The following is a 14,204-nucleotide window of genomic DNA, read 5'->3' as shown; positions in this document are numbered from 1 at the left end:
AGGATGCATGCTTCCACGCTGATACAATATCACCGAGCTAAAAGGATACCTAGAGGGTTACGCTTATCTATTAAACCAATGCTTTTCCGATTACAGAACGCAAAATCAAAGTACGTATAACAGAGCATAAAAGCCGCATCCGCAATGAGAATCTGACTTCACCATTGGTGGCACATTGGAAGGAACAACGACACACCATTTCGCAACTGAGGTTTCTCATTCTTGAACATGTGAAAATTCAGCAAGGGTTAGATAATCATCAAAGATTATTACGAAGAGAAATATTTTGGATTAAATTCCTGGGTTCTTTGACCCCATTGGGTTTAAATGACAAATATGACCTTTCATGTTATCTATAGCATGGATATCTGTAATTTTATTCATGGTCATTATGCCACTGCTTTATCACATAATGAGACTGTCATTTTTATCTAGGTTACATGCATTCTGAAGTTGAATTGATGTTGGTTATCTTTAGCATGTTCACAGAAGTAAATATGAGGTATCATGATATCAAATGGTTTATATAGTAATGTACTATCTTTTGTGAACTTGTTGACGAATATTATACTGATATTTTTGGGAGCAAACGTTAGTATTCATTATCATCTCTTCTGTTTGTTTGTTTTTGTTTTTGGAATTAATGCATATCGATCTTGAACACAATGAACCATGTAAATGTACTTTTTATATCGTAGATATGGTGAAAACTATCATTGCATAATGTTACTGTGACCTTTTGGCACCATAGAGTTTATGACACACTATTTATTTTCATACATTCACTGGGTATTAAACACATATGGGGGAATATACCCTAGGACACAATTTACAGCAACCCTGGCAGTAGGGCAGTTGTCTAATCATCATTGCATTTCCCTTTTCTAAGATGGTGCGTATGCAGACTTCCTTGTAAAGCGGTCAGTCCGTTTTTGATTTTTTAAGCATATCTCTACGTGTGTTCTGGACATGAAAATGTAGACAGTTGGCATTAACAGGTTATCAATGTGCGTGGAGTCAGATGATCCGTTGTTCAGGCTAAGATCAAGTGGCAGTTACTCATTACTGCACGTTAAATTGTGCACGTTTTTGATTCATTTATTTTTATTTTTATTTTTATAGTTGGGAAATAAATATTGCCTTCGTGAATTTCCCCATTTCAAGATGGAGCGCATGAATTCTTTCTTGAAAAGCGGCTAGTCCGTTCTTGATTCTTATATATACATCATTGCGTGTATTTCAAGATATTTTAATAGAGCTAGACGGCTAGACTTAGCACAAGATTCAACAGGTTATTATTGAATGTTGAGACACACAATGAACGTTGTATACATCGTCGGGCATCATATATTGCCTTTGTGAATTTTCCCATTACAAGATGGTGCGCATGAATCCCTCCTAGTAAAGCGGTCAGTCCGTTTTTGATTTCCACATACACATCACCACGTGTATGTTCATGTATTTTAATGGAGTGATTCGGGAGCACTCCGCATAAGACTTCACACGCCAGTAGTGAACGTTGAGAGAGACGACTCGCTATCCAGTATAAGGTAAAGTGGCAGTTACCCATCATTGCGCGTTACATAGTGCACGTTTTTTCTTTAATTTATTTCCACAGTCGGGAATAACACATTGTCTTCGTTTTTTCGTGTAGAATTCACATATTTATGAAGATAAGGTAGGGTCATTTTCGTTTTCATGGTTCACGCAATATTCTTGATGATATTATGGTTTTTATATTAAACCACAATCATTATTTGTAATTACAGCCTCAGCATTCAGATCATCAGGTATGTTACATAGACATTTTTAATGCTCAATATTCAACCTATGAGCATACATTAGCATTATTGACATTAAGGTACGCCAAACATCACAACTTATTTCATCCCCCATGTCTCCAAATATATAAACACTGACACATATTATTTTCTCATTTTCCTTTTAGAGCTGCCCCTGATGAAGGCACAGCTAACGTGCCGAAATGCATTGGGCTTTATGTTGATTATTTGAAATGCATAATACAGTGAAAATGTTGTATAGATTGTTTTGCTTTTACAATTGCTTTGTATATGCATATGAGAGAATTGTTATGATGATACAATAACATACATAAGCATCTTGTATAAATCACCTCAAGTATTTGTTGAATAAATGTGAGAATTATCATTATGAATTCATGGTATAATATTTTGAGTATTGCTTAAAGTGCAACGCACCAGGTGAACAGTGCATGATTAGGTGGGATACCACTCACCATAACTTACCCATTCAAATCAGGACTGACTACCCTGAATAATCATAGCACCAGTGGAAAAGTTTATTTACTTTGGTACAATCATTTGGATTAAAACGGAGTGCTCCTCACAACCCCAATTACATGTATTCACCAAGGCATTCTTCAGGACTAAACCCCGGCGGTATGGACACTCTAATAGTCCACCCTGACCTGGGGGCGTGAAAGTGAAAAAGAAAAAGTGAAAAAGTGCTTAAAAATTAGAAGAGCAATTGCTCATTCTAAAAAAAACCCAAATTCAGGGGTGTGTCAGCACCTGTAAGAAACAATACACGGACAAACAGATAAAGACATACATACAATTAGTATATGCCAGAATACACTTATCATAGTGCTCCTAAGATGGTGACAAGCTTTTGTGTGCACACAATAGATGATATTTTATGCACCATCCATGTAGCCCTTAGGGATATTGTACACGCTAGGAGGTGGAGTGCTAAAGGTGGGTTTTATTTAAAAACTACTGTTGTAGCAGGGGAAGTAAAAACACGATGTGAATTCTCCATGAGCAGGGATCAATTTGACCAAGTTGTCGGTGACCCCCCTAAGCTGGTAGGTATGGAGGAAATCTCACTTTAAAATAGGGCGCTACTAGCACCATGGGTCTCGGGAGGAGGATTGGAGCGCGCCTGGCACATCCTAGGAAATGAGAGAGTTAAATGTCAATATGACCCAAGCATACAGGTACTTAGCTTATGGTGATCGCAAAAAGTCGTTCCGCCGGAGATGCACACTCACGCCTTCAGCGTTCACAATCCGCTTCTAAACCTGCAAGAATCCTCTTTACCGGACCCCGACGATGGAGAGCGGGGCCGGTAAATGCGTTTAAAAGCGCTTTGTCCCTTGTTTGCGCGCCCGTTTCCTGGTTGGGCGTGTCTCGCTCAAAGCGAGGCTTGGAGCGCACACGCCCCTCTGGGCGCGGAGCGTTTCAGATCAGAGTGAGGCTTGGAGTGGCGAGCCTATCCCTGAACACTACATGAAAGGGAATTAGACACGCTGACGGTTGTTATGGCTACCGAAGGCGATCGTTTCTATTCAATAATAGTTTGTGTTTGGATGGATGGATTCCATATATACATGAGTATTAATACTGCTATGATTGGAGGGACAGTTGAGTGGTATTAAAGGAGAAATGCACTGTAGTTGAAATTTCAAAATATTTTTGTTTTTTTGAAGGACATAGTTCCACTTAGATGTCTTTATGCTCAGTGTGCACAGATTATGAAAAATGCGGCAATTATTTAGTTTTTGATGGTATAATAGTTCAGATCACCCTATATATCTCGTTAGAAGACACAAGAGGCTAGTAGTCAGGGAGTTCACGAAAGGACTGTATTCCAGGGGATATCGTCGTTGAGGCCGTTGGTATTTGTCCCCAGACGGTATACCCAACGCTGTTCTTTTTCAAACAGTCTGTTTTGTACATTTCTTGTACCTTAATAGCTTCAATCACAGTCCACCTCATATCGTTGGTGGTGTGATTTTTGTCTAGGAAGTGGCGACTCAGTTTTGTTGTTACTTTTTTGCACCTTATGTTGCTGCGGTGCTCGCAGATCCGTTGTTTCACTTTTCTGGTGGTCATGCCTACGTATCGGAGCTGGCAAGGACAGGTGATCAGGTAGATCACATTGATCGAATTACAGTTGGTATGTCCACGTTGGGTCCACACTTTCCCTTCTTCTAGAGCCAGTGTTTTGGTAGCTTGTGTTAGGTGGCACACACTGCAGTCCGAACAGGGGTAGTGTCCGGTAATTTTAGGGAGACCCCATGTTGTTGTCACTGATGGTGTCATAGTTGGTGGTTTCTCTTTTGGGCGTGTGTGTACCAAGGCATCTCTTAAACTGCGTCCCTTTTTGAAAGAAAAAAGGGGTTTTTCCCAGTCCTTTTTAAAGGTTTTTACAATATTCCAATGTTTGTTTACGCTCTTTTTCATGATGTTTGAGAGACTGCTGTATGTGGTGACACATGTGAGTGGGATCTGGTCTGGTTTGTTATTCCTTTCTTCCAGAAGTGCCTCCCTTGGCTGGTTTTTAGCTCTTTTAAATCCTTTATTGAGGGTGGATGTAGGATAGCCTCTACTTTTTAGTTTTTCCGTCAGGTTGGCTGATTGGTCTTTGAAATCTTTGCTGATGCTGCAGTTCCTTCGTAGCCTAAGGTATTGGCCATAAGGGAGGTTTTCCTTTAGCGGACGCGGATGGAAACTGTTAAATTCCAAGAGGTTGTTCTTTGCTGTTGGTTTGTTGTGGGTTTTTGTGGCGAGTGTCGTTCCACTGATTGAGATGACCACATCCAAGAACACAATTTCTCTTCTGCTTTTGGTGTTAGTGAATCTTAAGTTGTGGTCTAGAGTGTTGATCCATGTGAGGAAATTTTCCAGATCATTATCACTGCCGTTCCAGATAAGCAGAATGTCGTCAATGTAGCGTTTCCACAGTAACATTGATGAAAAAAAGGTTGCAGTGGGTGGTAGGATATGTTTAGCTTCAAAGTCTGCCACATACAACCCCGCCACGCTCGGCGCGAAAGTACTGCCCATGGATGTCCCAGAGCATTGTAGGTACAGTTGGTCTTTGAATGAGAAAAAATTATCTTTCAGTGCTATAGTGGCACACTCAATAATGAATTTTTTTGGGGTCTGGAATTCCCAGTTGGTTGAATCCAGTACCTTAGTGAGGACCTTGATTGTGTCGTCCTGTGGAATGCTTGTGTAGAGGCTTTCCACATCTAATGTTACCAGAGTGATCGAGTTTTCAGGGAAGGTGATCTCTGCTAGTAGACGCAGCAGACTTTTTGTATCCTTCAAGTAGGTTGGTGTGGACTGTACTAATGGTCTCAGAAAGTGATCACAAAATTGTGATAACGGCTCTAGGAGCGAACCAATCCCTGAGACGATTGGACGTCCAGGTGGTGGTAGTTTATTCTTGTGCATTTTCGGCAACGTGTAGAAGTAGGGTATAACACTACTTGTTTTATTCAGAAATGCCCCTTCATTCTTGGATATATGGTCTCGATCCTCTGCTTGTTTAACCAAAGAGCTGATCCTTTTTGAGAGCTCAGGAGTCGGATCTGATGTCAGTGGAGTGTAATTTCTGACATCACCGAGTAGATTTTTACAGGTGATCTCATAGTCAGTTGTGTTCTGGATAATGATCCCTCCGCCCTTGTCCGCAGGCTTGATGGTTATGGAGGTGTCGTTTTGTAGTTGTTGCAATGCCTCGAATTCAGCAGTACTGAAATTGCCGAATGTTCTTGGATTTTGGCAATGTTCTAGGTCTTTAAACACAGCTTGCTCAAAAGCAGTTATGGCCGCTGGTATTGTGTGATGGGGCGGGATGAAAGTCGAGCTAGGTCTTAAACCTGTGTCACCTTTCCTGACTGATTCCATTGGGTCTGTTTTTCCATCGAAAAACGCTTTTAATTTTAGTTTGCGGAAGAATGCTGCCAGTTCGCAGTGTAGTTTGAATTTGTCAGGTTTTGCTGTGGGGACAAAGCCTAACCCTTTTTCCAATACTTGAATCTCCCCCGGAGTGAGTGTTCTGGTAGACAAATTTGTCACTAGACTCAGACTCCGCTCGTGCCCGGTTGCTGATTGCTCCGGGTGTGGTTCGCTACTGAGTCGTCTTCTTGCCAGGTTACTCTGGTGTTCCCTCTCCTAGCAGAGATCACCTTCCCTGAAAACTCGATCACTCTGGTAACATTAGATGTGGAAAGCCTCTACACAAGCATTCCACAGGACGACACAATCAAGGTCCTCACTAAGGTACTGGATTCAACCAACTGGGAATTCCAGACCCCAAAAAAATTCATTATTGAGTGTGCCACTATAGCACTGAAAGAGAATTTTTTCTCATTCAAAGACCAACTGTACCTACAATGCTCTGGGACATCCATGGGCAGTACTTTCGCGCCGAGCGTGGCGGGGTTGTATGTGGCAGACTTTGAAGCTAAACATATCCTACCACCCACTGCAACCTTTTTTTCATCAATGTTACTGTGGAAACGCTACATTGACGACATTCTGCTTATCTGGAACGGCAGTGATAATGATCTGAAAATTTCCTCACATGGATCAACACTCTAGACCACAACTTAAGATTCACTAACACCAAAAGCAGAAGAGAAATTGTGTTCTTGGATGTGGTCATCTCAATCAGTGGAACGACACTCGCCACAAAAACCCACAACAAACCAACAGCAAAGAACAACCTCTTGGAATTTAACAGTTTCCATCCGCGTCCGCTAAAGGAAAACCTCCCTTATGGCCAATACCTTAGGCTACGAAGGAACTGCAGCATCAGCAAAGATTTCAAAGACCAATCAGCCAACCTGACGGAAAAACTAAAAAGTAGAGGCTATCCTACATCCACCCTCAATAAAGGATTTAAAAGAGCTAAAAACCAGCCAAGGGAGGCACTTCTGGAAGAAAGGAATAACAAACCAGACCAGATCCCACTCACATGTGTCACCACATACAGCAGTCTCTCAAACATCATGAAAAAGAGCGTAAACAAACATTGGAATATTGTAAAAACCTTTAAAAAGGACTGGGAAAAACCCCTTTTTTCTTTCAAAAAGGGACGCAGTTTAAGAGATGCCTTGGTACACACACGCCCAAAAGAGAAACCACCAACTATGACACCATCAGTGACAACAACATGGGGTCTCCCTAAAATTACCGGACACTACCCCTGTTCGGACTGCAGTGTGTGCCACCTAACACAAGCTACCAAAACACTGGCTCTAGAAGAAGGGAAAGTGTGGACCCAACGTGGACATACCAACTGTAATTCGATCAATGTGATCTACCTGATCACCTGTCCTTGCCAGCTCCGATACGTAGGCATGACCACCAGAAAAGTGAAACAACGGATCTGCGAGCATCGCAGCAACATAAGGTGCAAAAAAGTAACAACAAAACTGAGTCGCCACTTCCTAGACAAAAATCACACCACCAACGATATGAGGTGGACTGTGATTGAAGCTATCGAAGGTACAAGAAATGTACAAAACAGACTGTTTGAAAAAGAACAGCGTTGGGTATACCGTCTGGGGACAAATACCAACGGCCTCAACGACGATATCCCCTGGAATACAGTCCTTTCGTGAACTCCCTGACTACTAGCCTCTTGTGTCTTCTAACGAGATATATAGGGTGATCTGAACTATTATACCATCAAAAACTAAATAATTGCCGCATTTTTCATAATCTGTGCACACTGAGCATAAAGACATCTAAGTGGAACTATGTCCTTCAAAAAAACAAAAATATTTTGAAATTTCAACTACAGTGCATTTCTCCTTTAATACCACTCAACTGTCCCTCCAATCATAGCAGTATTAATACTCATGTATATATGGAATCCATCCATCCAAACACAAACTATTATTGAATAGAAACGATCGCCTTCGGTAGCCATAACAACCGTCAGCGTGTCTAATTCCCTTTCATGTAGTGTTCAGGGATAGGCTCGCCACTCCAAGCCTCACTCTGATCTGAAACGCTCCGCGCCCAGAGGGGCGTGTGCGCTCCAAGCCTCGCTTTGAGCGAGACACGCCCAACCAGGAAACGGGCGCGCAAACAAGGGACAAAGCGCTTTTAAACGCATTTACCGGCCCCGCTCTCCATCGTCGGGGTCCGGTAAAGAGGATTCTTGCAGGTTTAGAAGCGGATTGTGAACGCTGAGGGCGTGAGTGTGCATCTCCGGCGGAACGACTTTTTGCGATCACCATAAGCTAAGTACCTGTATGCTTGGGTCATATTGACATTTAACTCTCTCATTTCCTAGGATGTGCCAGGCGCGCTCCAATCCTCCTCCCGAGACCCATGGTGCTAGTAGCGCCCTATTTTAAAGTGAGATTTCCTCCATACCTACCAGCTTAGGGGGGTCACCGACAACTTGGTCAAATTGATCCCTGCTCATGGAGAATTCACATCGTGTTTTTACTTCCCCTGCTACAACAGTAGTTTTTAAATAAAACCCACCTTTAGCACTCCACCTCCTAGCGTGTACAATATCCCTAAGGGCTACATGGATGGTGCATAAAATATCATCTATTGTGTGCACACAAAAGCTTGTCACCATCTTAGGAGCACTATGATAAGTGTATTCTGGCATATACTAATTGTATGTATGTCTTTATCTGTTTGTCCGTGTATTGTTTCTTACAGGTGCTGACACACCCCTGAATTTGGTTTTTTTTTAGAATGAGCAATTGCTCTTCTAATTTTTAAGCACTTTTTCACTTTTTTTTTTTCACTTTCACGCCCCCAGGTCAGGGTGGACTATTAGAGTGTCCATACCGCCGGGGTTTAGTTCTGAAGAATGCCTTGGTGAATACATACCACAAGTACGGCAGAAACATGTTGACTGATTAATTTTAAAACGCGTGGTATTTAGCTGAATTTATTCCAACTCGTAATAAACTTGGCACGTAAATTCAGACACATAAAACCACCCACACGTGTCTTAGGGATCACTCATTAAAAAAAATTTTCTGATACCCTGTTAGGCACTTTTAATTTTCTAATTTTCACATCACGTCCTCCCCACACGACCAGCTCCGCAGTCTTTCTGGCGTCGCAGCACACCGAAGAGGCACTCGGCCTCTTCGGTGGGGCCCGATGATGAAGCATGACACTGACCAGGTCGGTGTGTGAGGGCTTTCCTACTCAATCGGAGTGACTGTGTACAAACAAAACCCACTTATTTCCTTGCTCCATATCTCTGGCAGCCTTAAGACTGACCAGACCTCTCTTTTCTTGTTGTTTGATACTTAACTGGGGACTAAGAGAGTGTCCTTGATTTCCCTACCTCTCTCTTTGTTGACATATAGGGTCCACAACCCCACCCGCCCTGTTTGTTACAGTACCACATGGCGGTGGTGTTGTTTTTTTACCGCAATTGGTGAAAGTTTGCTAGTCTATTGTATATTAATCAATTTCACCCATCCAACGGCCAACATGGCACAAACGAAAGGGCACTAACCTTTCTTGTTCCAAGCACTAACAGGGATCTAGACTCTGCACATAACGTATTATGCTGAGCACCTCCTCAACGGCATTAACATCACTAAGCGTTCTTTTGTAGATTGCACGTTTAGCACACCATTCACCTTTTTAATAATGGTGTTAGGCCTTCACGGACTAAACCCACCTTAGCACAGCCATGCATGGACAATTGCGGATCATTTACCATCCTTGCACTGAACCTTACTTTCCTCTACTTTTCAGTTGTACAGCCCCTGAAGAAGGGCTATTCGCCCGGAATGCATTGGGCATCGAGAAATTGTTGTATATGACATACATTGTTATGAAGTAATAACAAATGTCAAAAACGGATGAAAAACAATGTGAAATCAAGAATAGAAATTTAAAAGTGAATAAATCAATTTCTAATGAACTAAGAGAGAGAAGTGGACTCTGTATACCTTTCTCCGAGTGCACAAGGGAGTCGCACCTCTGTGAACAGAGGGTAGCCCCATTTTGTAATCTGCATTCCATCCTCATACTCAGGTGTATTAACCCTACTGCACCACCTACCTTTCCTACAATGTGGATACTATAACACCTACACATCAGGAGTGCGCCCAACTGTTGAAAGTCTCATACACTACATAAAAAGCCAGTTTTCTACACTATGCCACTCCCTTGCTTTAGATAATCATCTCCCCAGCTGTGGAAGAATGAGGGTTAGCCCTAAAACCTGAGGTCCTCATAGCATACTTACTGCTTCTGCCATTGCCAACCCCAAACATCTTGATTACATACATTATCGAACAAAGGGCTGCAATGAAGCTGTATAGTAGCAAATCACCAAATTATTAACAGAGTATAAACATTTTGTTTACTAACACTGATCAATAATGATTTTCTCCATGTCTTCTTTTATCTGGTTGGTGGAGTGTAATCGTTTCATTGTAGAATGCAACTTCTTCTCGTGTTCAGACAATGTCTTTCGGAGTCTGTTTATTTCTATTTTCATTTCGTCTTCCTTGAAGGAAAAAAAAAAATTTGAAAAGCAATATGTTAAATTACTTATGAAAAATGACAAGAGCTCTAGTGAGTAATGTGTAACATCCAGAACGCCAGCATCATAAATTAGGGAAACATCATCAGTGTTCTCTTCAATTACAATGAATTCAGTTGCACTCATGTAAGTCACCTCTTGTATGTGGAGTTACTGCCTAAAGTAATGATGACTGTGCAATACCTCCAAGTAATGAAACACACTTACAGGATGTGCCTAACTGCCCATTATTTCAAGTTAACTGCAATCAGATGGTGACACACTGTATAATATGGTTCTAAGTTTCCAGACCAGCTGCTGACGGAAAGTGTGGGCACTGCCCTGGATTTCATTATGCTGTTGTTGTTGTTGAAAGCTTTATTTCGAAATATTTGTCATTTCATAAAAGCAATACAGTACAAAACAGATATGATAAAAACAATTAAGCAACTCAGCCCTCTAAACGTTTTGTACAATAAAAAATGCGATACAGTCTTTGATAAAATAATAAGGGAAGGGAAACATACAGTGAGATACAGTCATACTTAGAATGATAAGGGAGGGGAAACGGAACATCAGATGGTTGAACCAGATTGAGTCTAATGGGATAACCTTACTGGAGGAGCAATTTCCTCATAGTTCTTATCCTCCATACCCAGCCCAAGAATTTTGACAGGCAGCAAGCAAACAGAGGACGGGCATCCGATCTTAAAATCTGTAGGGCCTCCAAGTGTGACCCAGTGCCCAAACTCAAACAAAGAGGTTTCAGCCATCTACGGCGAGGTGCTACATAGGCTGGGCATTCAAACATTAGATGGGCAATAGACTCAACCCTGTTAGTGCAAAAAAGGCAAGACGGTGTAGTTTGCCAAGGTGGTTCCCAGCTTGCTGTCCACTGGCCTAGAGGCAAAACTCCCACCCTAAATTTAAAATATAATGCCCGATCCATCGGGTTGGAGATCATGTCCAGGTAAGGTTCTCTAAGGGGGAGATCTTTAATTAGCAAGAACTCAGCGGCAGATCTGCATAATTTGGGATTGCTCGCTCTCTCTTTATCCACCCAAGACCAGAAGATTTTCTTTAGCATTTGTTTAGGTGGAGATGTTCTGTTGGCCCGAGCGTCTGCCAGGCCCAATTCGCAGAGGAGCCGCTTTACTTTCCTCAGCCAACCAACCTTGTGCCAGCCCGGGGTAGAAAGAAGTTTGCGCAGGGCTTCTGCGTAGCTGGAGAGTTCTGAAACATTCCATATTCGAGCCCACAATAAAAGAGGGCGTAGCTTTGCTTGCTCGGATATGGGACGTGTACCTGTGTCGATTAGAAGAGGGAGCGTGGGAGTGCTGTGAGGAAGCCTCATTAGATCTTTATGAAATTTGTTCTCAAGACAGGTCAGGGTATCAATTTTCTGCGTACCCCACAGTTCTGCCCCGTACAGCGCCGCAGACACCACCTTTGCCCTGTAAATATCCAATATCGCCCCAATTGGTTTCAGGGATGAGGCGCGATGTTCTTTTAGCAATGCCCCTGTAACCCTCCTATGAGTCAGAATGGTTTTTTGATGGTGAGCCTTCCAACTCATAGAGTCGCAGAGACGAATGCCTAGATAGTCAAATTCCCTTACCCTTTCCAGTGAGACCGAGTCTAGGGTTGGAGGGTGGACTGACTTCCTAGGGGGATTCAGGACCAGGAATTTGGATTTACTTATGTTGATGGCTAAACCCCTGGAGACACAAAAGCCTTGGAACCTAGAAAGCAACGTTTGAAGGCCTACTGGTGATTTCGAAATCAGCAGGGTATCATCTGCAAATAGGAGAGTTGGTATCTTCCTGCCCGCCAGGGAGGGTGCGTCTGATGGTTGTTTAAGAAGATGCTCCACCACTCCGTTTAGGTAGAGTGAAAACAGAGTGGGGGCTAGCACACACCCCTGGCGGACACCCCTATCTACAGAGATACGAGATGTTTTTTGGCCCTGTTCGCCCCATCTGATTTGTGCAAAGTTGCTTTCATGGAACTTGATAAGTAAAGCCAGCAGATAGGGGGGGATACCCAAACCCTCTAGGACGGCCCACAATAGATCACGTGGGACTAGGTCAAAGGCAGTCCGCAGGTCTATAAATGCGAGATATAGACTGCCTTTACCCAATACGACCACTTTCCAATAAAGCATTAAAAATCGGAAAGTCTGTTCTATAGTGCCCGTCCCTGACCGAAAGCCGGCATGGAAGTCAGACAAGACCTGATTTTCTTCGGCCCACTGCAAAATCCTTCCCAGGACTACTTTGCCTGCTACCTTCTGGGTGGAATCGAGGAGGCTAATTTCATTATGCACAAGAAGAAAGACCACTTGGGATGTTATTCTGCTCTTGCTAATTGGGAATTACACGAATGCAGCCTGTGGAAATATTAAAAAAAGTTATGCAAATAAGAACCAGTCCTGATATTACAGAATCCTTTGGGTATTGTGTTCAAAATAATAAAGAGGAAAATCTTACTGATGCACTCCCTGCTCATAATGCTCACTAGAAGTTTTACACTTTATGCAGATTTTCACAAGTGGCACCAGCCTACCTGCCTGTAGACTCATGGACTCTGAAGAAGCGAAATGCAGTGCGACAACATAGCTAGATAAGGTGTAACAATACAAGGCATCAGTAAGATACTATGAATAAAATGTACACTTGCTCTTAAAGCAAATTTACATTGCAACACTGTTCTGATTTATACATTTGTAGTAGAATATGTTGTAACTGTTTTTGATTAACTCCATGCTCAGCATTTCAGGTTGCCTTCAACCTGAGAGCAAAGTAACACAGGAAATGATCTTGTCGAGGGTCGGAATGAGGAAGGAAGCAGAATGTTTGGAGTTAAGATATTCTGTGTATGATCTGTCATTCTCACCAACTACCACCACAAAAGAGCAAGTCAATAGTTCTGCCTTTCTTAAGTGTGAGCAATGAGCACTCAGAGAATACACCAAAGAGAAGTAGTTCTCCATAAAGTCCCCAGAGTGGACATGTGTTTGTAGACACACTAATAAGCGCACATGCACACACTCACACGTGACTCAGGGATCCTTTACCATTATGTTCACATGGACTCTACAACCTCATTTTTAGAATCTATCACTAACTCTTCTGAAGGTTTGAACTTAACCAGGGCTACAAGTTTTAAGTGGTACACCAAAAAACGATTAAATACAAAGAAAAGTTCTAAGTTATTTTAACTCTTACTAAAACACAAACCAACCAATCAACAAAGAGAAAACAAACTAAAATGTAGATAACTTTATTAAAGGCGGTGTAGACAAGGTTAGATCGGCCAGCAGGTCCATAGTCTGGTGGATCAGAATAACAGTTTCTAAAGTAATAAAACCAATTGTGTGGGGAAAACTTGCTGCATCTGTTTGCTTAGTTATGCTAGGGAGTTACATTAATGATCAGATATTTTAGTAACGCACAAGTTACTACTTGTGTAACGATATATCTGTAAGAGACATTAGTTAGTATTAGATTCCTTACCTTAGAATTTCCCCAGGCGTCAGACTGGATCCGGAAATTTTTGCGTAGCAGTACCCTTGCGCGTCTGTAGGCGTCGTCTGCGGCTCCGCGTCCGTCGTCGGCTTCGTGGGCGCCGTGATGACGTCGTCGGAGTACTTAGACGCCGCCTCCGCGTGCTGACGTCAGTTCTTAGACACAGCTTTTCCGCGCCGGAAACGCAGAGCCATGTTAAAAACCAACACTGGTGCCATTGAAACTAGGGCCCTGAAAGGGGGTAACCCTAACCCTAGATATTGGTTCGCAGAACGGGGAGGATGGGTGGGTCGGTAAGGAATCTAATACTAACTAATGTCTCTTACAGATATATCGTTACACAAGTAGTAACTTGTGCATCTGAAAGAGACACGT

At 42.4% G+C, this 14,204-nt stretch overlaps 1 protein-coding gene across 2 annotated transcripts in view; it reads right to left on the bottom strand.

The window, feature by feature from the left end:
- CDK5RAP2 (CDK5 regulatory subunit associated protein 2) overlaps positions 1-14,204 on the bottom strand; it is an 841,564-nt gene that overhangs the window by 81,375 nt on the left and 745,985 nt on the right. For both annotated transcript variants that reach the window (XM_078642183.1, XM_078642184.1), the window contains one exon: positions 10,149-10,287. In XM_078642183.1, the coding sequence (XP_078498309.1) occupies positions 10,149-10,287 (139 nt within the window). The remainder of the gene's footprint in view (positions 1-10,148; positions 10,288-14,204) is intronic.

This window comes from Lissotriton helveticus, chromosome 5_1 (genome assembly GCF_964261635.1).
Source record: "Lissotriton helveticus chromosome 5_1, aLisHel1.1, whole genome shotgun sequence".
Classification (NCBI taxonomy): Eukaryota; Metazoa; Chordata; class Amphibia; order Caudata; family Salamandridae; genus Lissotriton; species Lissotriton helveticus.
Note: the sequence above shows the minus strand (reverse complement) of the source record. Positions and strands in the feature narration are given on the sequence as shown.